Source organism: Mustela lutreola, chromosome X (genome assembly GCF_030435805.1).
Source record: "Mustela lutreola isolate mMusLut2 chromosome X, mMusLut2.pri, whole genome shotgun sequence".
Classification (NCBI taxonomy): Eukaryota; Metazoa; Chordata; class Mammalia; order Carnivora; family Mustelidae; genus Mustela; species Mustela lutreola.
The window spans coordinates 9,760,567-9,785,532 of NC_081308.1; the positions used below are offsets into that span (position 1 = coordinate 9,760,567).

The following is a 24,966-nucleotide window of genomic DNA, read 5'->3' on the forward strand; positions in this document are numbered from 1 at the left end:
CTATCCAGAACCTATAAACCACTGAAAGGCACTGATGACATTCCCACATGTCACCCACCATCAGTTTCCTGGTGACATGATGACAACAGCATCAAGATAGTAGGAAAAATATTTGAAGAGCTTTATTGCCTCCCTAGATAAAGAAAGTTAGAACATCCCCCTGGGACTTTGTCAGTTCAAAAAGAGGGTGGCTCTATAGTATCATGGTCACGGGCATTGTCTTGGGAATGTCAGAATGTCAAGGTCAAGGTAAGCCAGCTGAAGCTCCACTTCCTCTGCAACTTGGAGAGATTAATCCCTGCCTCAGAAGGGAAGGAGTGTAAGCATCGAAGGCTATGCTTATGGCCCAGCATGCATAGAAAATAGCGCCTAAATCACCCTTGACTCAGAAAGGACCCATGACTCTCCTGTTCCTTCAAAGCCCATGTGGTGCAGGCATTAAATGTTGCTGTGTTCTTTTTCTAGACACAGCACATTTTTATGTGAAAGCATTCAGGTGGAAAGGAGCGCTTGATTTGGAGTCTTAGAGCTGCACAAGCCTCGAGCCTCGGCCTCTCCTGCCATAAAACTTAAAAGTCTCTGGTGAATAAATGAGGGTGATCTTTGGCTTTCTGTAAGGTCTACTCTGTAACTAAATCAGAGCAGTCTGGCCACGTCACAGCCAGCTGGTCGCATTCTCGATGCTTCTGTAGACAATGTAATAGCACTGGCGTGGAAGGATGTAAAGCGAGCTGTTGAAAGAGCACGTGCAGAGGGTTCAAGCACAAGGCTCAGTGTGCACGTTTGGCAAGCCCAAGAGCTCATTGGCACCCCTGCCGCCCCAGTGAAATGTTGAAGTGTTAAATTGCAACGGTTTCTGTATCTAAAGTCTGTATTCTATCCAATTTGCATGGTCCTTCTTGACGGTAAAGCTATGTGCTCCTCGAAGCACCAAATAACAGGGCTCCTAAGCCAGAGCGCGGGCTGTGTGGTAATGACAAGAGAAGACGTGCCCACCTGCCCGAATGGGCAGAGTCGCACCCCAGCCTGGCAGGTCCCAGTACGCCCAGACTCCACTTCCGTCCGTCTGTTCACCCTTCACTCCTCCAGACACCCTGACTCCAGGCTGCAACTTTCTGGATCTTGGCTCCTGCTCTGCCTAAATCTGCTCCAAGGGCCGGATGGCTCAGCTCAGTACCCTTAACCTTCAAGTGTATGTTACTTAGCAAGATGAGGTAAAGAGTCATCCCCGAACAAATCCCAGTGAAAAGCCGCAGATGGAGGAGTTGGAGGGAGGAATGGACAGGAACTGTAGCTAACGTACACTTCAATCCCAGGCCAGTTTAGATATAAACTAAATTTCCCTGTGTTGTAGATTGGCTGTTCAAGTCCCAGATCCAAAGCCGCTAGAAATGGAAAACATCTTGCTGGAGATTTGACCTTATAGCAGCGAGGGTAACCTCCACCATTTCTCTTAAGTTCGGTTTGGCATTGATCCTGGCTTTCCCGTCTGGCCCACATTGAAAATAACTTTCCAGGGAGCAATCAGAGGTATTCAAGGCTTTAAAAAGTAAAAAAAAAAAAAAAAATGTATTTTCCTAACATCTAAACTTAAAGCTGCATCCCTAAGAGCATATCCATAACAAAATAGACACTGGAAAGCAAAATTCTCTTTTGTCTCCAGGAGGGAAAGAATTTTGCCGAGAAGCATTTTTGCCTTACCTTCTCACTTACGATTTATTCAGAGCCATAAAATGGTTCCCTGTTAAAAGGTCTACACTGATTCCTTCATTTACTGTTTGAAATTATTTGAGTGTCTGATGTGTCCATAGCACTAGTAAATACATCAGGAAGAACAAAGATGAATGTTTAAGTCCCTGTTCTGAAGGTGCTGGGAATCGGGTAGCAGATCTAAGTGAAGGATAGAAGCCAAGTGTAGGTCTAATTATTTCAGAAGATGGAGCCTGACCAATTTCACGGGCGAGGCCCACCCAGGTTCTGTGGAATTCTCGAAGCTGAGTGGAATTCTGTCATGGCCGGAGAAATCAGTAAAGGCTTCCAGAAGGAGGGCTCATGCCAAGTAGCTCTTGAAGGAGCAGCTGGATATTAACCACTGGAGAGTGGGGAAGGGGTGCCCCAGGGTGGGGGTAACAACATAGGAAGAGGCAGAAAGGGTCCTGTTTAGAGAAGAGCAGGCAATCTCATTTGAGCATAGTGTTGCCCGTGTGTCGGGAACAGAGTAGGCCAAGGGTGCAAACTAAGACCAAAGCCAGGTCATAGTGATGATACCTGTGCGGAGTTCAAAAGGCAGTAAAGATTATTTGGTGACTTCTGTGCAAGGCACAGCATGACCAGAGCCGTGCTCTTGGAGTAAAACATCAGTTTGTTGTCATATGTGATATCAGATTTCCCAGGAGCAGAGCCAGTGAAAGTGATTCTTGTGTCAGTCATCTGTTGAGGGGTTCTCTCCGGAGAAATCTGTGAGGGACCGCGGAAGCGGGGGAAGGAGCCAGGCAAAGATACGGTTTCAAGATCCTGATCTTGATCAGCCTGATCCCACAGGAAGCTCTACACCACAGACTTTGTCCTGCCCTAAAAGCAAGGGCTAGGCTGTTAGACCCCATATCGGTTAAGCTCCGGGTCACCGGGTCATTTTGGGTCCAGGTGATTGGGAGATGAATGTTGACATTAACAAAGAATAGGGTTTGGGGTCGAGGGAGGAGATGCTGGGGTCAAGCCAGAGACTCAAGGGGAAGGCAAGTAGGCAGCATTCCTGGGCCATTGCCAAGTCATCCGTTCAGGCGCTGGCTAGTTCCTGAGCTCCTACCGGATCCGGACACAGAAACTGCTCAGGGCTCCGACTCCCCATAGACTCCTTTCTCTCTCATTCGTTTTTCCTTTGTTCTCTCCCCTCCTTCTCTTTGGGTTATTCCACCTTCCTTTTGTCCCATCCACTGCCTCTTCTCGCTGCCTCCTCCGTATGAGCCACACTCAAACTTGCCATCATCGTTGACTACATTTTCTTGCCCCCAATCCAGCGAAACTTTCCTCTCTTGCTGTTTCTCCCATCACTTCTTTCATCAAACAAGTGTTTATGGAATGCCCAGTTTGTGCCAGGTGCCTGGATATGGAAGTGAAAAAGAAAAACAAAAAAAAAAAAACCAGAAGAAACAAATCCTGCCTTTGTCATGCCGCCATCTCCCCCCGCCTCACGATTCTTCTAGTTCTCATCCTTAGGGCTGGAAGTCGGGCCTCCCTGCCTTCCTTCTGTGGTTCAGTCATTTTGACTGATCATACAGAGCTTTAAAGATAGAGTTTGATCATTCAAAAGCAAGAAAGAGAAAATATGGAAGACGAAAAAAGGTCAGTGACAGAAAGAAGAACGACCTTGGCGCTTGACCAGGATTGCTCCGGAGTGGGTCCCTTCCAGCCCCCACACCGCCTATCTTTTATTAAATGTTTGTGTTTATTTGCAAAACTAGCCGACTGTGGTCTGGGAGGCTTTGTTTTCCTCTGAGTGCCACTTGAAGTATAGGCAGTGCCAAGCAAGGTTATGATAAACTTGGCTAAACTCGCACTCCGCACTCCGTTGGGGTGGAGGGGTGAGGGAGAGGGAGCTAGTTCACAAAAAAGCGCTCTGCAGTATCCGGAAGGGGAAACCACAGCGAGAGAGGAAGCAGATCAGCGTCTCCATCCCCCTCGTGGCTTTCTCCACCCGAGAAAAGGCTGCAGAGTTCGACCTGCGTCCATTTCTCTGGGCTAAGTACGCCTGTTCTTTTATCCTCAAAACACCTTTCCCTTCCACAGCTACGTGTGAACGTGGGTGCAAGTTCGGGGAGTGCGTGGGACCAAACAAATGTAGATGCTTCCCAGGATACACCGGCAAAACCTGCAGTCAAGGTCAGTACTACAGGCCGGGGTCCAGGTACAGACGTACCCCACAGCTTTCCGAAGCCATGCAGTCATTGCGAAAGACATTCCTGGGCCCACCATTGGGTGGGTTGTAAGTTGACTCTTCCAATGAAAGGGGTTTCCGAACTAGATCTTTCAATCCATTTCTTCTAGAAAAATACAAAAATCCCTCCAAAGTTTTTGTTAAGATGCCAGAAAAAAGGCCTTTTTTCCTCCTCTTAAATAACTTTTTTTTCCAAAAAGTAATTTTCATTGTGTTCCTACACTACCAAAGTCATGCGTATTTTTTACTGGGAAAACAACAACACGGTGATGCAAAAGGATGTAAGGTAAAAAGTGGGAGCGTCTCATCTGCTCCCCCAACCCGTTTACCCTCAGGCCCTGAAGGGCTCTCCTCTGAGTCGGTGCATTCTTACTGCATGTGCGGTCAGCCCAGACAGAGCCGGCTCATGCTTCTTAAGGCTGTATCCTCGGTCCTGAAGCAAACATTTTTATCATTTGTATAAAAAGGACATCGTTTAACCACTCTCATCTACGTGGTCTCCGATTTCTTGCCATTACACCCAGTGCTAAGCCACACGCCATCATACACGTAGCCTTGCACCCTGGTTTTATAGGGCAGATGTCTGAAAATAGAATCGTTGGCTTGAATGACATGCATGTTTTTATTATAATTGACATATCTTTTTTTTAAAAAGATTTTATTTATTTATTTGGCAGACAGAGATCACAAGTAGGCAGAGCGGCAGGCAGAGAGAGAGGAAGGGAAGCAGGCTCCCTGATGAACAGAGAGCCCGATGTGGGGCTCGATCTCAGGACCCTGGGATCATGACCTGAGCCGAAGGCAGAGGCTTTAACCCACTGAACCACCCAGATGCCCCATAATTGACGTATCTTAAGAGGTATTTTAGGACTTCTCATAAACTGTTTATCTGAAGATACTAAAGACTGTGTTTATACTGTTGACCACAGTGGTTCTCAACTTGGGCAATTTTATTCCCCAGAAAGAGTTGCCAGATAAAATATAAATCTCAAATCAGATTTAAGTTGCAGGTAAACAATAGATAATTTTATAGAGTGCGTAGGTCTTAAATGTTGCATGAGACATATGTCTGCTAAAAAATTATTCGTTATCTAAAATTCAAATTTGGGACGCCTGGGTGGCTCATTGGTTGGGCAGCTGCCTTCGGCTCAGGTCATGGTCCCAGCACCCTGGGATCGAGTCCCACATCGGGCTCCTTGCTCAGCAGGGAGCCTGCTACTCCCTCTGCCTCTGCCTGCCTCTCTGTCTGCCTGTGCTCACTCGCTCTCTCTCCCTCTATCTCTGACAAGTAAATAAATAAAATCTTTAAAATTCAAATTTAACTGGGCATCCTGCTTTCTGTTTGCTCGATCTGGGAACCTTACCCCAGGAGACATCTGGCAATGTCTGAAGACGCTGTGGGGGTGGGGGGTGGGGTCACTCCTAGCATCTGGTAGGTAGAGCCCAGGGCGAGGGCTGGTTTGCTCTGCCTCATATAGTGTATGGGGTGGCCCTCACTGCAGAGAAGGATCTGGCCCAAATGTCAGCAGGGCTGAGGCCCAGAGACCCAGGTGGGCAGAAGCCTGGCGTAATTTAGCAAGTGCCTGCAGTCTATAATACAGTTAGGCAAAGAACAGCGCATCAAGTTCAGCTATCCTTGGGGCTGCCGGGCTTCTGGAGGGAAGGATGGAGTCTCAGAGATGGGCATGCAGCCACTCCACTGTGCCACCCCCAGGCCTCGCTGCCAAGCCCCAAGGTTAGCTGTGTACACCCATGCACCAAAGGGGCCGCTAGGCCTGCTGCTCAGAGGGCAACCTCTGAGTCTCCACTGTCCTACCACTAGCAGTGGGACAGTTCACACCAGAAAACCTGTTCCTCCGTTCATCCTGGATTCTGTACCAAGATATCGTCTGTAGAGGTTTGGAAGAGAGAAGATATTTTTCATGCTGGTTTTCCATTCCCCATAAGATATTAGCGTTGAGGGAGTGGTCTAGTCAGCTCAAGTTTGGGACTGTCTTGTCTCCTCCTGCCGTTTCCTGGCCCCATGGTGGCCCGATCAAAGTCCTTCTAGAGCCATTAATGGTGACAGGCCTCCGTCCTCCACGGTGGTGTCTTTCCCCCAAATGGTTCTTCCAAGCAAGGAGGGAGTCACCTCTTGAGTTAGGGCCAAGCGATGGGGTATTTCTGGATTTCCCCTTAATGTCCAATTATGTTTTTCCAGTCCCCCTTTTTTTTTTTTTTTTTTTTTTTTTTTTTTTTTTTTAAAGATTTTATTTATTTATTTGACAGACAGAGATCACAAGTAGGCAGAGAGGCAGAGAGAGAGAGAGGAGGAAGCAGGCTCCCTGCTGAGCAGAGAGCCCGATGCGGGGCTCGATCCCAGGACACCGAGATCATGACCTGAGCCGAAGGCAGCGGCCCAACCACTGAGCCACCCAGGCGCCCTCCAGTCCCCCTTTTTGAAGGGATCAGAACCCATGCAGGAGAAGGCAGAGTAGATAAGTAATGGAGGACCTTTCAGATGTTCCACTAAGACATCAGGAAACTCCTGAGGTTCTTATAAGAGTGGAAAACAGACACCTCTTTATTTTCCACAATAGGCTTTGCCTGTTGCCCTGCTGAATTTTGGTCTTATGCAGAATTTGGTTCTTTTTTCCTTGAAGGACGTAAGCCACGAGGCACCCACATGACTACATCTCCAAAGATAAGTTCCTCTACCCATGATCGCTTTTTTTTTTTTTAAGATTTTATTTATTTATTTGACCAACAGAGATCACAAGTAGGCAGAGAGGCAGGCAGAGAGAGAGGAGGAAGCAGGCTCCCTGCCGAGCAGAGAGCTCGATGCGGGGTTCGATCCCAGGACCCTGGGACCATGACCTGAATCGAAGGCAGAGGCTTTAACCCACTGAGCCACCCAGGTGCCCCTAATCGCTTTTTTTTTTTAACGATTTTATTTATTTGGGCACCTGGGTGGCTCAGTCAGTTGGGCATCTGCCTTCGGCTTAGGTCAAGATCCTAGTGTCCTGAGATCGAGTCCCTCATTATGCTCCCTTCTCTCAGCAGGGAGCCTGCTTCTCGCTCTCCCTCTGCTCCTCCCCCTGCTTGTGTGCTGTCTGTCAAATAAATGAATTAAATTAAGAGATTTTATTTATTAATTTGAGTGAGATACAGAGCACATGGGGGAGGGGCAGGAGGAGAGGGAGAAGCAGACTCCACCCAAGTGGGAACTGGATGTGAGGCTCGATCCCAGGACCCTGGGATCATGACCTGAGCCGAAGGCAGACACTTAACCCACTGAGCCACCCAGATGCCCCAAAAAGTCATTCATTCTTAGTATTTAAATTCTTTTTTAGGAAATACTGAGAAGCATAGAGAAGAAAGTCCCCTCAATCTTACCCCTAGAGAGAACCATTGTTGGCATTTAGAATGTAGCCTCCGAGACTTAAATGGTGTCCTACAGCCTCCCCACCGATAACTGCCTGTCAGGGCTCCTTCTGGAAGGGTGTGAGCCAACACAAGTTAGCCGGCATGGGCTGCCCAAAACAGGAACAACCGGAAGGAGGCGTTGCTGTGGGCACCTGTCATAGGCTGTCTGGGACAGTATTAAAGGCTAAAATATCTAGATTGTATTTCTGGCTTTTTATTCTAATGTTACACACACAGAACTGTGTGCACATCAACAATATACTACAGAGTGAACTTTCAGATGCATCCACATAACCAAGAAACGGAAATTTAACAGCCTTCCTGAGAACCCCACCTGCTCTCCCCCAGTGCCTTGCCCCCTCAGCCCCAAGAAGGAACTCTGTCTTGACCTTTTACACCACAGATGAGTTGTGCTTGACTTTTTTTTTTTAAGATTTAACTTTATTTATTTGAGAGCAAGAGAAAGCACGAGTGGGGGGAAGGACAGACAGAGAAGCAGACTCCCTGCTGAGCAGAGAGCCCAATTCGGGGCTCCATCCCAGGACCCCAAGATCATGACCTGAGCTGAAGGTGGACGCTTAACGAAATCACCCAGGTGCCCCGTGCCTGACTTCTTAAAAAAACATTTTTAAAAAATTTTTTTAAAGATTTTATTTGACAGAGAGAGAGATCACAAGTAGGCAGAAAGGTGGGCGGCTTGGAGTGGGGGGAGCCAGGCTCCCCACCGAGCAGAGAGCCCGATGTGGGGCTCGATCCCAGGATCCCGAGATCATGACCTGAGCTAGAGGCAGAGGCTTAACCCACTGAGCCACCCAGGCATCCCAAAAGATTTTATTTGTAAGTGGGGCTCCAACGCAACCCCGAGGTCAGCAGTCACGTGCTCTACTGACTCAGCCAGCCAGGCGTCCCTCGCCCGATTTCTAATGTACTCCTTTGTCTCCAGCTTCTTCCTCTCACTCCCGGGTCATGAGCTTCACTTGTCGTGGCTTGGAGCTATAGTTGCTTCAGCCTCATTGCTGTATGATATTCCTTTGCATGAGGATACAGGTCCTCTCTCCTCTCCTGCCCTCTGCTGGGAGCGGTAGGATTCTCTGCAGCCCAGGGCTGTTGCGGATAGCGCTGCTGCGGTCCTCTCAGTCCGCATCTTCTTGGCGGGCGCCCGTCCACATTGCTGTTGGGGGTCCGCCTGGGAGTGGCATCGCTAGGTCATGCGTATCCGTGTCTCTGGCTACAACAGACTCTGCCAAACAGCTTCCCAAAGTGCTTCTGCCCCTTTGCCTTCCCTCCGTCACTGTACGATCGTCCTGTTTGCCCCACATCCTCATCAGTCCTTCAGAACGGAGTTTTACTGATAATTGGAGAAGAGGCGAGTCATTGGCCCACGAAATCCGCCCCCCACCGCCACCAGCGGGGTCCAGGGAAGCCAGCCCAACCCTCCGTCCTGATGTTTCCCGATGTAGTTAGCCTCTCTTCTGTTCTGCCTGCCCCCTGCAGATGTGAACGAGTGTGGAGTAAAGCCCCGGCCATGCCAACACCGATGTGTGAATACGCACGGCAGCTACAAGTGCTTTTGCCTCAGCGGCCATGTGCTCATGCCGGACGCCACATGTGCGAGTAAGTTCCAGCCTCCAGACTGCCTGCAGTCCTCCTTCGAGACCAGATGTTCGCAACCATAGGAACAATTTCTTTTAAAAATCATGGTAAAATAAATATAACATGAAAGTCACCATTTGAAACCATACATTTCCATGGCATTTAGTACATTTATGATGTTGTACTACTACCACCACTGTCTAATTCTAGAACATCCTCCTCACCCCAAAAGAAAACCCTGTGCCCATGAGCGATCATTTCTCATTCCTCCTCTCCAGCGCCCTGCCCCCGCCACCGCCACACCCACTAATCTGCTTTCTGTCTCTCTGCATTTGCCTATCCTGGACATCTGCGTTTTTTGTTTTTTTTTTTTTTTTAAGATTTTATTTATTTATTTGCCAGAGAGAGCGAGCACAGGCAGACAGAGTGGCAGGCAGAGGCAGAGGGAGAAGCAGACTCCCCGCTGAGCAGGGAGCCTGATGCGGGACCCCACCCCAGGACGCTGGGACCATGACCTGAGCCAAAGGCAGCCGCCCAACCAACTGAGCCACCCAGGCATCCCGACACCTGCTTTTTAAATAAAGAGGCGAACTGGGGAGAAAAATAAATTTCATGTCTCTGTATATGTAGGGCATTGGGGGTTTCTTCATGAAAATAAGCATATTGATTTAGGGAGGTGATAGATTTACATTCCATTTGGGGACATCAGTTCTTCCCAACTGCCTTTCTCACGCCCCTTGCCCTGTGCTCACAGATTAGTGACTCTTGTTGGAAATACATTCCAATTCACATTCCTGAAAAGAAAAGCCTTTCTGTGATAAAGAGAAACCCATGTCCTGAGGGAGGTAAGAGTATATCCATCCATTTATCCAAAGGGAATCAGGTTTACTGTTGCAGCGGAAAGGCAGACCTGACCTCCCTGCCCGTCTCCCTTCCTCGTCTTTCCCCCCCCAACCCTCCCCCTCCCCCAACCTCTTATGGCTTCTGCCGGCTTCCTGTGCTTACGGAGTTACAGACTTCTTGCCCATCTGGGGCTTTGCCACAGTTACACAGTCTTGGCTAGTGCATGGTTTGACGCTCCCCTGGCTTGTCCTTCTGTTTTCTGCCCTTGGTAAAGGGCCCCAACACCACCAGTCACCTAGATCCTCTGTTGGCAAGGAGGCTTAGGAGAGAAGGCAGACATTCAAATAAAAAATCCTTATTGTTAAATAAAAGTTATATGAATGTGGTAAAAAAAAAAAATCCTTATTGTACTAAATGAAACAGAAACCCACAAGAGACAAATATGTTTATAATATATATGATATTATATATAAATATTATGTACTTGAATGAAATCTTGTAAGGTGAGCAACCGTGTAACCACTACCAAAGAGAACTTTGCCAGAAACCCCCTCCCTACCGCATCGTGGGAACCACTGGCTAGGTGTTTATGTTGATCACTTAACATTTTTTTTTTAAGATTTTATTTATTTGTCAGAGAGAGCGAGCGAGCACAGGCAGACAGAGAGGCAGGCAGAGGCAGAGGGAGAAGCAGGCTCCCTGCCGAGCAAGGAGCCCGATGTGGGACTCGATCCCAGGACCCTGGGATCATGACCTGAGCCGAAGGCAGCCACTTAACCAAGTGAGCCCCCCCAGGCGTCCCCATTTAACATTTCTAAAAAGATCTATGCTCATGGATGTTTTGAAACACTCCATGAAGGCCAAATCGGTGCCAAAAAAGGTATGTTTTCCCAAATGGAAGGATAGAATTAGAGAAATGTTGAAGACTAAGTTTAAAAGAAGACAACTAAAGAGAAAAGAGAATGAATGAGAAATGTTGTCATCGGTAGGTATTCGTTACATTACTTTGACACGTGTATCCATCTTTGTACCTTCTTTGTCTATTTCTGGATGTGGAAGGATTGCTCGGACACCCAGTTTAGAACTCAATGCGTCCAGGTCAAACCTGGACCTCTCCTGATTTTATTTCACCTGACTCCTGGCAGTTTCTTTTGTCCTGCTGGATGATTGATATGTTATGGATGGTGCTGGATAAAGGGGGCGTATTCACTACACTTCCCTGTAGGAGACACCAGTGATCCATATATAGTAGACTTTTGCTAAGGAAATACATTTTTGTGGGATAAGCTGTGTTTAGCAACAAGTAACAGAAAAATCCACCTAAATTATCTCATTTACTAAAAAAAAGCCGGTGGCAGGCAATTCCAGAACAGCTCAGTAAGGACTCACTCTCTGCCATCCTCAGGGTGCTGATTTTATCCTCACACTTGTGACCTCATAGTCACAAGACGGCTGCCCCAGCTCCAGATATCACATGTACATTTAAGGGAGGCCTGATGAAGGGGAGAGAAATAATGCCAGTGAATGAATGACTCTTTCATGCTTGCCCCTTTCATCATGCAGCAGCATCTTTTCCAGAAGCCCTGCTTCTGCCAGCAGGCTCATCTTTATATCTCTTTTGGCCGTAGCTGGATCTTATGGCCACCCACTGTCGCTCCAAGGGAAGCTGGGATGAAGATAAGTAACTGGCTTTCCTGCCTCAATGATGGGAGTGGTGAGAGAAAGAGGGCTCCTGGATGGATTGGGGCAGCCAGTCAGTCATATTCGCCACATGTTTTCACACAGGCGTGGAAATGACCAGGTCTCGTGACCTGAGTGGCTCTCATTGAGGCTAGGTATATATGGAGAGATCTATAGAAGGGATTTTCTTTTCCCCAATAACTCAGATCGGTCATCCCCATCCGACGTTGCATTTCTGCCTAGAGAGGCCTACGGGTGACAGAAAGATGTGATAAGAGAATGTACGAGAGAAGGATGCAGCCTTTGGTGACCGAGGAGTGCCTGCCTACAGAACAGACCGTGGCATCAGCAAGATGCCACCCTCGCCCAGATGCCATGGGGGTCTTGGACCGTGATGCTCATTCTGTAATACATTCTGTGTATGACCCCGAATGTCCTAGAATGCAGAGATCCTTTCTCAGTGAGAGCTTTTTACCGGCTCAAGAGGGGAGGGCTAACGCTTATGTCCATTTTCAGACTCCAGGACGTGTGCCATGGTGAGCTGCCAGTATGCCTGTGAGGACACGGAGGAGGGGCCGCGCTGCCTGTGTCCGTCCCCGGGCCTCCGCCTGGCCCCCAATGGAAGAGTTTGTACAGGTAGAGCTGCCTGGCTCACCTCTGCGCCTCCTTCCCCCTCTACTGCGTTCCTTCTCTGTCATTCGGCACGATCTGCTTGTTGACTAGACTGAAAGCTCCTGAAAATATAGATTTCTGCCCATTTCTGATCCAGTTGGCCACATAGGCTCTAGACACCCTTTGGGATGCTAGACAGAACACTCCTCTGTTCCTTGGGGATTGTCTAAGGCCCTAGTGGAAAAGGGATAGAGGTCATTTTACTTTAGCATATTTACCCTGCCTGTTTCACTTCCACTAGCATAGAAACCTGCTACTCACTGTCATTCAGTGAATAAAATCCCAAGGGCCATTGGTCTCCATTTTGGGTTCCAGCTCATATGTTCCTACAAAAATGCAGTTACTTAGTTTTTGTTTTTATATCTAAGACTGTTGAGAACAGTATGTCCTTTCTGCGTTGTTTGAGTTAGCAAGTAACCAACTTCCCCTTGCCTTTAAAGGTTGCTCTAGATGAGCTGAACTAAGTATTCCAAAATCATTTCTCTTGGAGGGATGAGCAAACTGGATCCACGGTGTTAAAGGAGGAGACAGAGCCCTCCTTTCTAGCGTGGAGTTCAGTCAAACCAATGGATTAGAACTTCGGTTTCTGGCTCTCCCCTGTCTTATTTTGTGTCTTAGTTTTGGGCCCCGCAGAAGCTGACCCTGAGCAAGTAGTTGATTGGGGAGGTGACCCCAGGGAACGCTCCTTGAGGAGGAGGTGAGGGAAAGCCCTGGGCAAATTTAAGGAGCAGATTAAACATGGGCGCCTGGTGGCTCAGTGGGTTGGGCCTCTGTTTTCGGCTCAGGTCATGATCTCAGGGTCCTGGGATCAAGCCCCGCATCGGGCTCTCTGCTTAGCAGGGAGCCTGCTTGCCTCTCTCTCTACTTGTGATCTCTCCCTCTGTCAAATAAATAAATAGAATCTTTAAAAAAAAAAAAAAAAAAGGAGCAGATTAAACATCTGTGCTCCTCTAGGAGGCAGGGGAAGCTGCCTCCAGGTTTTCCTCCTGGGTCAAGGGCACTGGGGATTTATGCACCAACTCCTGTTCTTTATTAACTGGGCACGTGCTGCTCTGGAACCTTGACACCCCGGCATGCCCAGCCCAGCCTGGGTGAGTGTCACTGCACAAGGTCGCAGGTGCCGCCTTAGATAGAGAAAGGCTGTGTGCCAGGGGCGATGGGTGGGGCAGTCACAGGGTACCCTCATGGCTGATGAAACACTTTTTGCCTTATTTCCCTTGTGGATCTGAACTATGTTTAGTAACCGAACTGTATATTCTCATCACTCTGTACTTCCATGCAAGTGAGCACACAGCATTAAGAAGGACTATCACACTGAATCAGTGCTGGAAGAGTTGTTAATCTTTTTTATTTAAATAAGCAAATACCTGTGCAATTTAATGTTCTTCCTTGTTTACTGCAATAGAAATATTTCTCAGTGCTGGATGTTTATTTATCCCAAATGTACATACCCTGATAAGCTGCATTTAGAAAGTTCAGCCAAATAGGTCCTGAATCAGTGAAATAGTTTTTTACAAAAAGCCCTGTAGGGGCACCTGGGTGGCTCAGTGGGTTAAAGCCTCTGCCTTCGGCTCAGGTCATGATCTCAGGGTCCTGGGATCAAGCCCCGCATTGGGCTCTCTGCTTGGCAGGGAGCCTGCTTCCTCCTCTCTCTCTCTGCCTGCCTCTCTGCCTACTTGTGATTTCTCTCTGTCAAATAAATAAATTAAATCTTTTTTAAAAATAAATAAATAATTAAAAAGCCCTTTAAAATTAAAATTTTGGCCCTGCTCTTTGAGAATAATCTAATTTCATTAGATTCATAGGGTTTGGCATTCCTCAGTAAAATAAGATATATACAAGACTCATTCTTGATCAAACTGAAGCCAATTTTTCCTCACCTTTGATTTGACGAGTGTCATTTTTATTGAAGGGAAAGATAATTTGCACAAAAGTGGTCCCTGAAAAATTATTTTGGTCAATCCAATATGTATTTAATCTTTTAAGAATGCAAAGAGAACAGTAAGCCAGTACTAACTTGCATGTTTACCCACAGGGCCAAATTAACAACATAAAACATCTATTCTATTTGACAGCTTAAAGTGAAAGCAAAGCCTGAGTCTGGATATTTGGGTCAGCATAGCCACGTGCCCCTCAGTAGCCTAACTCTCAAGAAAAGCAGGGAAGCCTGTTGTCTGCTCAAGTTCCATCCCGACATCATTACGCTTGACCCACAATTTATGTTTAAAGGTAGTTGTAGCAAACCATGGCTCTGGTATTTGGGTCAGTATCGTAGGAGCCCTGGGGGAACTGGCCGATGAAATCATTCTTCCATAGAAGACAACCTTGAAGGTGTGTATCCAGTTTGCTTAACATGTAGTTACCTGACTTAGTTTTCAAAAGTTGTATACGCTATAATAGCTGGAAAAATAATTCCATCAACGAGCACATCATGTCTCTGTGCCAAGTGCCAGCCATACGCTCCCTGCCCCAGGAGAGATGGGGATGTGAGTATCCATGTGGCAGAGTGATAATGTCTCAAAAACAAGATGTGCAACGTGACGGGAACACACTGCGTGTGTGTCGGTGTGAGCATGCACACGTGTGTGTCTTAAAGGGAGAGTGCTTTTCTTGCCATCGCTGACACCTTCTGGTTCTCCATCCTAGACATTGACGAATGTGCCTCCGGTAAAGCCGTGTGCCCTTACAATCGAAGATGTGTGAACACATTCGGAAGCTACTACTGCAAATGTCATGTTGGTTTCGAACTGAAATACACCAGGGGCCGGTATGACTGTGTAGGTAAGAATCGGTGTCTTTTTCTTCTGCGGTCTCCCCAGCAGACCTGTAGGCTTTGTCTGCAGGTGTTCGGGTGTCAGTTCAGTCTAAACTTGAACAATCTACTGTACCGACCAGTTGAACAATACAGTTTGTTTGTTTGTTTGTTTCTGGCTTTTACGGAACTCTAGTGAGATGAATTAGGTAAAGCCAGGTCAGTAAAGGTCTAAAGTAAGGGACTGCCTTGTTTCTAGTTCTGCTTTGTGGGCAAATATCTTGAGATGATTTTTGTGGATTTTTTAAAAATTGGGTTAGTTTTCTTTTTAATTTTGGATTCCCTGGATACATATCTAAACAAAGGGAACTAGAAAGCACAAAAGGAAGAATAAAAAGGCCCTTTTGGTCTTGATCTCAGTCATCTGTTCATAATAGTTTCCTTTGCAGGTGGCTTTAGAAAAATATGTGAGGGGCTGAAGGCACAGTCTCTTTCCTCCTTCGGCCCTGTCATGGTTCAAACTCCAAATCCCCTAAAATGTTTGGTGGGTCACCGAAGCCACTCTCTCATAAGATTCTGGTGTCAGTCAGCTCATGGCCTGTTTTGTGTGAAATAAACTACCTTGGCCTTTAGTGAAGGGATTCCAAGCCCCAATGTGCAAGTGAAGGGGGGTGTCTGGGAGCCCTTAGACACACTCACATCGCCCTTGCTACAGCGCAGGATAGGGCCTGCCCTATGGTGAAGGGAGATCCGGGCGCCCTGTAGATGCCTCTCTGTGTAGCATATAGAGCAAATGTGTGTATAATGGGAACGCTGGTGGGTTGGGGGGAAAGTAGGATTTCATTCAACACCCCCATCCAGAGCATCCTGAAGCCTTCACATCCATCTGCACTCAAATCCTTTGAAACACAGAGGCTGGCATACACATGCTCATAAAATCCATGTTTCTTGGGGACTTGGCCCCCAGGCCCTGCTGCAGACACCCAGCTCCGCTCTGTAGCACCACAAAGCTGCATCACAAAGAAACCTGTTCGCTGATACCTAGGGGGTTTGTCTGGACGGGGTGGGAAAGCACACGGGGAGCTTCCAAGGGAAATGCATCTTGGGATTCTAAGTGAGTAAGATTAGCATCTGAGCTCCTTTGGTGGCTAAATTTGAAACAATGGACTATTTTGTGGGCACAGGTCTCCCAAAGCACGGAGAGCGGGTGAGATGGAGAAGAGGGCTAATGAGCTGCTCGATCAGGTAGGGTTCAGCCAACTTTCCTGGCCTCCATCCAGCAGACGAGCTTGGACCAGCCTGACCCGGCTCCCGGCAGCTTTGAACAAAATGCTCTGAACCGCTGACATCATCTGAGCTCATAGGCATATTATTTTCTAATACTGTTACTTCTGAATTAGACGGATGAAAAAGTTAACCAAAACACTTGAACATCTTACAGATTTCAGTGGTGTTGATAAGCAGTCGGGGTTGCCATGGGGGCAGTGGGCTGCGAGGAGCTCCCCCCAGCTCCCCGCCGTGTGCTAGCGTCAGGCTGAGGCCAGGCTCTGCGCCAAGGCGTTGGTTCTGAACACCTCTCAGTTCTTAGGCCCCACTCGGTTCGTTTGGCAGTGCTGGGTGGTTGGCCCCCGGGGTTGCTCGAGTGACGGTCTTAGAGTAGGTATGAGGTCATCTTCTAGCAAACCCTCCTGCCACAGACTTGTTCACGGGAACGTGCTCATTTTTAGATATAAACGAGTGCGCCATGAATACCCATACGTGCAGCCTCTACGCCAATTGCCTCAATACTCAAGGGTCCTTCAAGTGTAAATGCAAGCAAGGGTACAAAGGCAACGGACTTCAGTGTTCTGGTAAGTAGCACTTGCTCGTGGCATCTTAGCTATCCGCAGGAAAGTGTTCCTGCCATATCTCCTTCCTTCCTCCCTTCATTTGTCTGTGTGTGTGTCTCTGTCTCTTGGTGCACGTGTGATAGCTTGTGCGTGCCCTATTTGAAAATTTTCACTCTGCCTCAGTCTTCTCCGCTGACCAGACCACACCTTCATCACTCACTGAAGTTGTGGGCACCGAACTTAAAGACCAGCAAAGGTCCTGGATATTTCTCTGGTCACAACTTACTTTCAGATACTGAAAATAAGCTTTAAGGACAAATGGCGCAATGTGAATGTTATCCGGCAGGATGGGGTAGGTTATGGTGCGGTAACAAGCCATCCTAAAACATTAGTGCCTCAGGACCACACACTTTTGAACCACATGAGTGCAAACTTCTTCCAGAACACACAACCAAAAGTACGATGCAGATGACATCATTTTATCAGTCGTCCTCAAACCTACATTCACATTTTTTTAAAGGTTTTATTTCTTTATTACAGAGAGAGGACTAGCGGAGGAGAGGCAGAGGAAGAGGGAGAAGTAGACTCCCCACTGATCAGGGAGCCCCACGCAGGGCTCGATCCCAGGACCCCGGGATCATGACCTAGGCCGAAGGCAGACACTTAACCGACTGAGTCATCCAGGCGTCCCTGATTGACATTTTTAGCAAGAATCCCATTTTCCATGTTCGTGAATTCCTTAATGCTTAGGTGCCAAAATCTTAAATTGATAAACCAAATGTATAACCAGAAAATGTCCCTGCCGTGAACAGCCAGGACAACAGTAGTGGGTTACTGCTCACTCATACTGTGTCCAGGGAGAGTTGTCCAGGGTTTCTTCTCAGTGTGGTCACTTAGGGAGCCACGCCGGCCGAGGCGCCATCATCCTAAGGCACCGCGGGATCAGTCTGAGGCCTTTGGTATTTGTCACGGCGGGGAAAGAAGCTCCGACAACCGCACAGTCGCTTTCGGTTCACTCAGCTTGGAAGTAGGCACGAAAAATACGTCATTCCCCCCACTTGTGCCCAAAAAGGAAACTGGAAGTCCCGAAGAGGACCGGAATGTGTACCAAGGCAGATTCCAGGGACAACGGTGCGGTTGCTGTCCTGGCAAGTGTCTCACAGCGTTGAGAGTCACACAGGTCTATCCGGCTGCCCTTGTCCCTTTTAGCGCCAGCTTATGGTGTGGCTGGGTCTGTTGACTGCCTCGACTCTGCCCCCCTGTGCGCCCTTAGCAGACTCCCCACATCTTCCCACACGTGCGGCTGCAGGCTCGGCCTTGACCTTCCCGTGCCCTCGGGCGGCCAGTGGTCCAGATAACACAGCAGAGAGGCCGCTCCGATGGCAGACACAGTGTCCGCGCTGTGACCGACTCTGAGCAGCGGAGGTGTAAAGGCTCCCGGTGCCCTGTGGGCTGTGGCTGAGAGCGGCCGGACAGGAGTGTGTGCGGAAGGACGCGAGGAGGCGGGAAGTCACATCCTCTGAGGAATGTCGGAAGGACCGGGCCGCTTCTCGTCTGGAAGAAACAGCGTGGAGGAGCATAAATGGTGCCCACGCATATTTCAAGCGATTTGGAATAAATGCGACTGCCCAGAGGCGCCTGGGTGCCTCAGTCAGTGGAGCGTCTGCCTTTGCCTCAGGTCGTGATCCCGGGGTGGTAGGATCGAGTCCCGCGTGGGGCTCCCTGCTCAGCGGGGAGTCTGCTTCTCCCTCACCCTCTGTGATCTCTCTTGCGTTCTGTGTCTCTCAAATAAATAAATAAAATCGTAAAATATTTTTTAAAAAGGTGACTTCCCAAAGCAGACTGGGACCAATAGGTGGAGGGTGGAGCCTATATTCTCTCTTACGAAGGCTGGCCAGGTGTCTGACAGCAGATGCCGGAGCCTGGCTGGGGGACACATTCTACCGCGCAGCCTCCCAGGCTGGGCTCCAAGCTCTCTCGGCAGGATTCCTGCCTTGGGCTGGAGGTGGGGTTACAGAGCCGGCTCCATCCCGCCGCCCCCCCCCACCACGACCTTTAGTAAGTTGTCTTAACCTCTCTAAACTCCGCTTTCTCCTGCACACCTTGTGATGAGCCGGTCCGGGGGCACCCCCTGGCTTCAGCAAGGCAGGGTGGACAGTTCATGCAGATCTTAGCCCCCGTGCCCCGGGCTCCCTGCACGTGGCCATGTGCTTTTTCTAGAGCACTGCTCAGTCCCTTTACAAGGACAGCTCTCAACCAGTGCGCCCCAGGAGTCTGGACAAGTACCCTGAGTGGTCACAGGATGGGACAGTTCTGAAATGTGTTTTACATTGGTTCCCAGATGTCCCCAGCAGGACTGAGCCCCTTACCCACAGCGATTTCCCACCCGTTGAGGTACTGTCTTTAGCCTTCCCCCACGTCTGCCTCCTGGAATCTCCTCCCATAAACCCCCTGCACCCAAATCCTTGGTATCTGTTTCCGGTTCTGCTTGGGGGAGCTCTCATTCAGACAGGTACCTCTCAAGCACATTGTGAGGTTCGCATCGAGGTAATCTAGGTAGAGAGCTTCGTTCTGCCGAGCACATAGTAGATGCTCGGTAAAGTTAGCTATGGTTATTGCTATTCGTGCCAAGGGCCAGCTACTCCTCGATCTGAAATTCTGTAATGGCAAATGCACAAATGCTGTGCATGCAGAAGAGATGCCTCAGGAAAACACTTGCTGCAGGAACCGGACAACTCACTCCGCATACCCACCCCCAGCCCCAGACCTAAGAATCAAAGCAAAAACTGCCCAGAATAAACCTGGGGTCACCTTCCTTCCTGCTCAGTGAACCCCCTTGAAACTGTTTTTTAAGATTTTATTTATTTATTTTAGAGAGAGAGCTTGTGAGTGAGTGGATGGGCAGAGGGAGAGAGGGAATCTGAAGCAGACCCCCCACTGAGCGTGGAGCCCAGTGTGGGGCTCAGTCTCCTGACCCTGAGCTCATGACCCGAGCCAAAATCAAGAGTCAGACACTTAACTGACTGAGCCCCCCAGGCGCCCCCACAGTGTGTTACTCGTGTCCAAATGAAGGCGGTGTCCCAAAGCCTGCAGCCGGATAGCTGTTTGCTTCCCGCATTTCCTATGTTGTCCCCTAGCGTTGTGAAATGATAAATTCCACATCAACACAAACACTTCTTAGGTTAAGACTTCCGTTTTTCTTTGACCATCCAGCTTTAGGCGTATTCTTGGATAAAGCAAATATTTCCGTATTCTGTGGAACCTAAGATTCCTCACAATGTTCTGTTTGGTACCTTGAAACCATTCGTTCTGCCGATTTGTTCTGCCCATTCTGCTGCTGGATTTTTTTTTCATCTCTCACCAGAATGTTTATTTAAAAGAGAAAACTGTCTTTGGGTCATTCACCATATTACTTGCCCAGCCCTATCCATTCTGCTTTGATCCTTTGTAAAATAAATAGCCCTATCTCTGTTGAAAATTGATCTTAACAGACTCTTAACCACACTGCCGAAAGGATGGCCCCAGATTCACTCTAACGTGCATAGGAAAGTCATGCAAACAAAATTGAGAATCCCGTTCAGTTAGCTTGCCGCATTATAAAACATTATATTGTAAAATGTATTTGTGTGCGCATGAATCGCTGTCACATAACATACAGCACTGATAGAGCAACTTCTATTATGGGTTCATTGTTTTTGCAAAAGTCCAGACTCCGTGTTGCAGTACGGAAGAGGAGTTAGGGGCATCCAGGTGGCTTTTCAATTAAGCGTTGGATTCTAGATTTCATGATCTCGGGGTCGTGAGATCCAGCCTGGAGTCAGGCTCCATGGAACTTGCTTCAGATTCTCTCTCTCTCTCTCCCTCCTCCTCCCCCACCCCCAAGGGGAGAAAAAAAAACAAGAGGAATTAGTAGACTGTCCTTGTGCACATATGTGCCCAGGGAATGGAGTACCTTTTAGGCAGACGTGTATGGTTTCTTCTGGTCTAATATATGTGAGTATTAATACTACACTGTTAGATAATTTGGTCTTTTTTTTTTTTTTTTAGAGATTTTATTTATTTATTTGACAGATGGAGATCACAAGTAGGCAGAGAGGAAGGCAGAGAGAGAGAGGGAAGCAGGCTCCCAGCAGAGCAGAAAGCCTGATGCAGGGCTTGATCCCAGGACCCTGGGATCATGACCTGAGCCGAAGGCAGAGGCTTCAACCCACTGAGCCACTCAGGTGCCCCATAGATAATTTGGTCTTAATCTGACAGTAGCTCTACTCATTCTAAGCAAATCAAAGCTTCAATATTACCTGACTTGGGTAGTGAGTCAATTTAGGAAAGGAACCGATGGCACTTTGTTAGCAGGGGCATGGCTTCTGCAGCCACATTACCTTGGCCTACTACCTGTGGGTTGTAAACAAGCAATTTCACCTTTAGGGCTCCAGTTTCCACCTCTAAAAAATACAGATAATGATATCTGGCCCTTAGTATTCTTTTGATGATTACATGAAATAATCCATATAAAAAATGCCCATATAAAGGGCTTGGTTCCAACCTAGAATATATCAAATGCTCGATAATTGTACACTAGGAGTAGGAGCGATCATGGCAATGGCTTCTTTAGCAGAATTCAACAATTGTTCCCATCAAAAGCATTTCCTTGGTTGTTAGAAATGTGCTCTTGATCTAATTCAATTTGTAGACCACGTAGTTAAGATCACAGGCGTGGCTACAATGGGCCATTCCAACTTTCTTCTTTCGATTATAATGGAAACCTTAAGACATTTGGAGGGATGGCCTGGAAAATACCTTTTTAACTCAGTAAAAGATTTTCGACATTCTGTTGATGAATTTTAAAACTAATAGCAAACAGGGGCGCCTGGGTGGCTTAGTCAGTTCAATGTCCAACTCTTGGTTTCGGTTCAGGTCATGATCTCAGGGTTGTGGGATCAAGTCCCGTACCAAGTTCTCTGCTCAGCATGCAGTCTGCCTCAGACACACTCTCTCTCTCCCCATCTCCCTCCCTCTCTCAAATAAATAAAGAAATAAACAAAACCTTTTTATAAATAAACAAAAAGAACAGCAAACAGGCCAAATAATATGTTCTGCACTAATCTTATTAATGGACATATATTTGCCCATTTAAACCTCACAAAAACCCTATTCTTCCCCCAACTTTATAAATGGGTAAACTGAGGCAAAGAGGAGTCAAGTATTGGTTTGAGGACAAATTCCCAGAGGATGCAGGGAAGTGGGCTGCGGGGCTGTGTGCTTAAGCACAGGTTAGGTGTGTCTGTGACCTGTGGCTACTCCTTGGGGACGGAGAGCGCTCGTGGGCCACTCCACAGCAAGCTGCCGTGGCTCAGCCTTTCTGCCCTCCCAGCCCCACCCTGTCTGCTGGGCCCCATGTCACAGTACTGTCCTCACCTGTGATGTAGCCTCTCCTCCCAGCGCCGTGCGCAGAGTTCAGATGAGAGGAACCTTTCTCCTGCCGGGTGGTTTGAGATCATCTGATGATCCAAGCCCAGGTGAGGGAATGTCAGAGTCCTGTTTTCTTGGCAAAGATGATCTCACATCATAGTGATCTTCTCTAAAGTTCAGATTTTCAGGTAGGTAGAAGTTTTTGACAAAGTGGATATTTAGAGAACTCTCCAATCTCTCCAAAGAAAAAATGTCAGTAGGAGACAGGACTGTGATTCTGAAAACTCTGAAATTCCCTGTTTTTAGGTCTGCGATCCCCACGCATGCCAGTGACCCTCTGATTGTAACTTCTCCTCCCACGTGTTTATAGTCCCAAGAAGATGGTGCGTTAATCCAGAAATGTTTAAGAGACACAGTCACTGGTTAAGTCAACTTTGAAACAGCAGTATCTAGATAAAGCCACATCTATCAGGGCACCTGGGTGGCTCAGTGGGTTAAAGCCTCTGCCTTCCGCTCAGGTCATGATCCCAGGGTCCTGGGATTGAGCCCCGGGGCTCTCTGCTCAGCGGGGAGCCTGCTTCCTCCCCTCTCTCTGCCTGCCTCTCTGCCTACTTGTGATCTCTTTCTGTCAAATGAATAAATAAAATCTTTAAAAAAAAAAAAAAGCCACATCTATCCATTCATAGTCATGCGAATGCCTAGCTTTTTTCCCTTGCCTCAGCTCTTTTTACATACTAAAGCGGTGAAATTGTTGACACCACAAAGGTTGTGATGGTTTGATTTTTTTTTTTTTCCAATAGGAAAAAATTGAAACTTCAAAGCAGAAACTAAAAGTAGATGATTAGGTTTGCCTGATGTGGGTTGAAACCCTCTTCCCCATTATTTAGTAAAGGTCCTTAGTTTTATGTTACTGATTACATGAAGGAAATTTCCAGGGAATGAGTGTTTCCTGTTAATTTTTCATGTGAGGTCTTGGGAAAAGACTCAGGGAACTGTTGACAAAATTACACAGTGGGACCTCCAGAGGAAGGGCCATGTGATCAGCGCCTTCCAATCAAAGCTTAATATGCAGCCTCTTGTAGAGTGCATGAAACAGGCCATCCGAAGGTTGGGAAAAGGAGTAATGATACATAACTTGTATTACCAGTAGCTGGTTTCCAGCCCGTAAGTATGGACTGTCACGCTGATAAGCGGCTCGAACATTTCATTGAAAAGGGAAATGCAGCTCTTGCCACGATAGCTTTAGATTGATTTCAAACTGAAAGTGATGTGTTAATTAAGAGCATATATATGTTCAAAGCATTGTTCCTCCTTCTTTTGATTATCCCAAATATTGTAGACTACTTCTCGTTTATTCTTCTATTCTTTGGTACAGATCGAATCAGCCAAATGGTGGACAAGGAACTGAGTGAAAGAAGAGATTAGAAGATTTCTAAGACAGATATTCTAATAAAATCCCAATCCAGTTTCTTTTTCTAGAATTCTTTATAGAAACTGAACTTAATGCCTACTCACTTATTTCATTTTCCTCTAAATTATGTCAAAGTAGTAGCATTGAGTGAATTGGTTCAGGCTAGTTATCAGACCCTTTTTTGCCTAGTCTTAGACTGGCACATGCTAAGGTATTTTATAAAAGGACAATATATCTGATTTTAGAGATCACTGCTTTTAGTTCTTTAAAAATTAACTTTTTGGGGGTACCTGGGTGACTCAGTTGGTTAGGCATCTGCCTTCAGGTCATGATCCCAGAGTCCTGGGGTGGAGCCCCACGTTAGGCTTCCTGCTCAGTGGGGAGTCTGCTTCTCCCTCTCCCTTTGCCTGCTGCTCCCCCCCCCCACTTGTGCTCTATCTCTGTCAAATAAATAAGTAAAATCTTTAAAAACAAAATTACCTTTTTTTTTTTTTTTTTAATATCGGTTAGGTATTCTTAATTATCATGAGTAGATCCCTGGAAAGGGGGCATGTATCTTTGGACCTTAGATCTCAAGGAATTTGAACCAGTCTAGAAAAAAGTAATCCATAACCCTGAAACAGGAATAAACCTGGAAAAGGAGTCACTCATCTTCTTGACCCTCCAATTCTAACTTTGCCCATGGTAGCTGAGTGACTTTAGGCAAGTGACTCAGCATCACCCAGTTGTGTCATCTACAGAACAGAGGTATTGGGCTAAATGACCATTCTACCTCTTGTGTTCTTCCACACAAACATATTCTGCCCCCACCCGGGACATTGGTTGGGGGGGGGCAGTAAGAGGAATCAACCTGGAAGTGTTGAGATTGTATATATATTTTTTTAATTTTTATTTTATTCATATTTTAAATATATGTCATATATATATATATTAGAATTTTATTTACTTATTTGATAGAGCAAGAGAGGGAACACAGGCAGGGGGAGTGGAAGAGGGAGAAGCAGGGTTCCCACTGAGCTTGATCCCAGGACCCCAGGATCATGACCTGAGCTGAACACAGACGCTTAACTGACTGAGCCACCCAGGTGCCCTACTTTATACTTTTTAGAAGTGCATTTCTAAAAGCAACTTAATTTACTAGTGAGAAATAAAAAATGAGTGTAAGATAGTAGATACAGAAGCCTCTCTAAATATTCAATAAATAAAATTATTTAGTTTTAGATAGTAGTTGATTGAAGTGAAGAGATTCAAATGGGGAGAGAGAACAGAGAAGAAAAATTGGGTCTCTATACATTGAACCATAAATCACCACTTTTAGAGGTTATAAATGGTCCATTACTGGAAGTTTATATGGTTCAAGCTATCGCTATCACTGTAATCTTAGAACATCAAATTTAGACAAATCAATAGGTTGCCCGAACAACACCAGCTTTGAAGA

The 24,966-nt window shown here is 47.1% G+C and overlaps 1 protein-coding gene across 9 annotated transcripts in view; it reads left to right on the forward strand.

The window, feature by feature from the left end:
• The window catches only part of EGFL6 (EGF like domain multiple 6), a 58,557-nt gene that overhangs the window by 21,135 nt on the left and 12,456 nt on the right, over window positions 1-24,966 (forward strand). For all 9 annotated transcript variants that reach the window (XM_059156779.1, XM_059156773.1, XM_059156774.1 and 6 more), the window contains exons 3-7: window positions 3,787-3,879; window positions 8,834-8,953; window positions 11,972-12,091; window positions 14,774-14,908; window positions 16,607-16,729. In XM_059156779.1, the coding sequence (XP_059012762.1) occupies window positions 3,787-3,879; window positions 8,834-8,953; window positions 11,972-12,091; window positions 14,774-14,908; window positions 16,607-16,729 (591 nt within the window). The remainder of the gene's footprint in view (window positions 1-3,786; window positions 3,880-8,833; window positions 8,954-11,971; window positions 12,092-14,773; window positions 14,909-16,606; window positions 16,730-24,966) is intronic.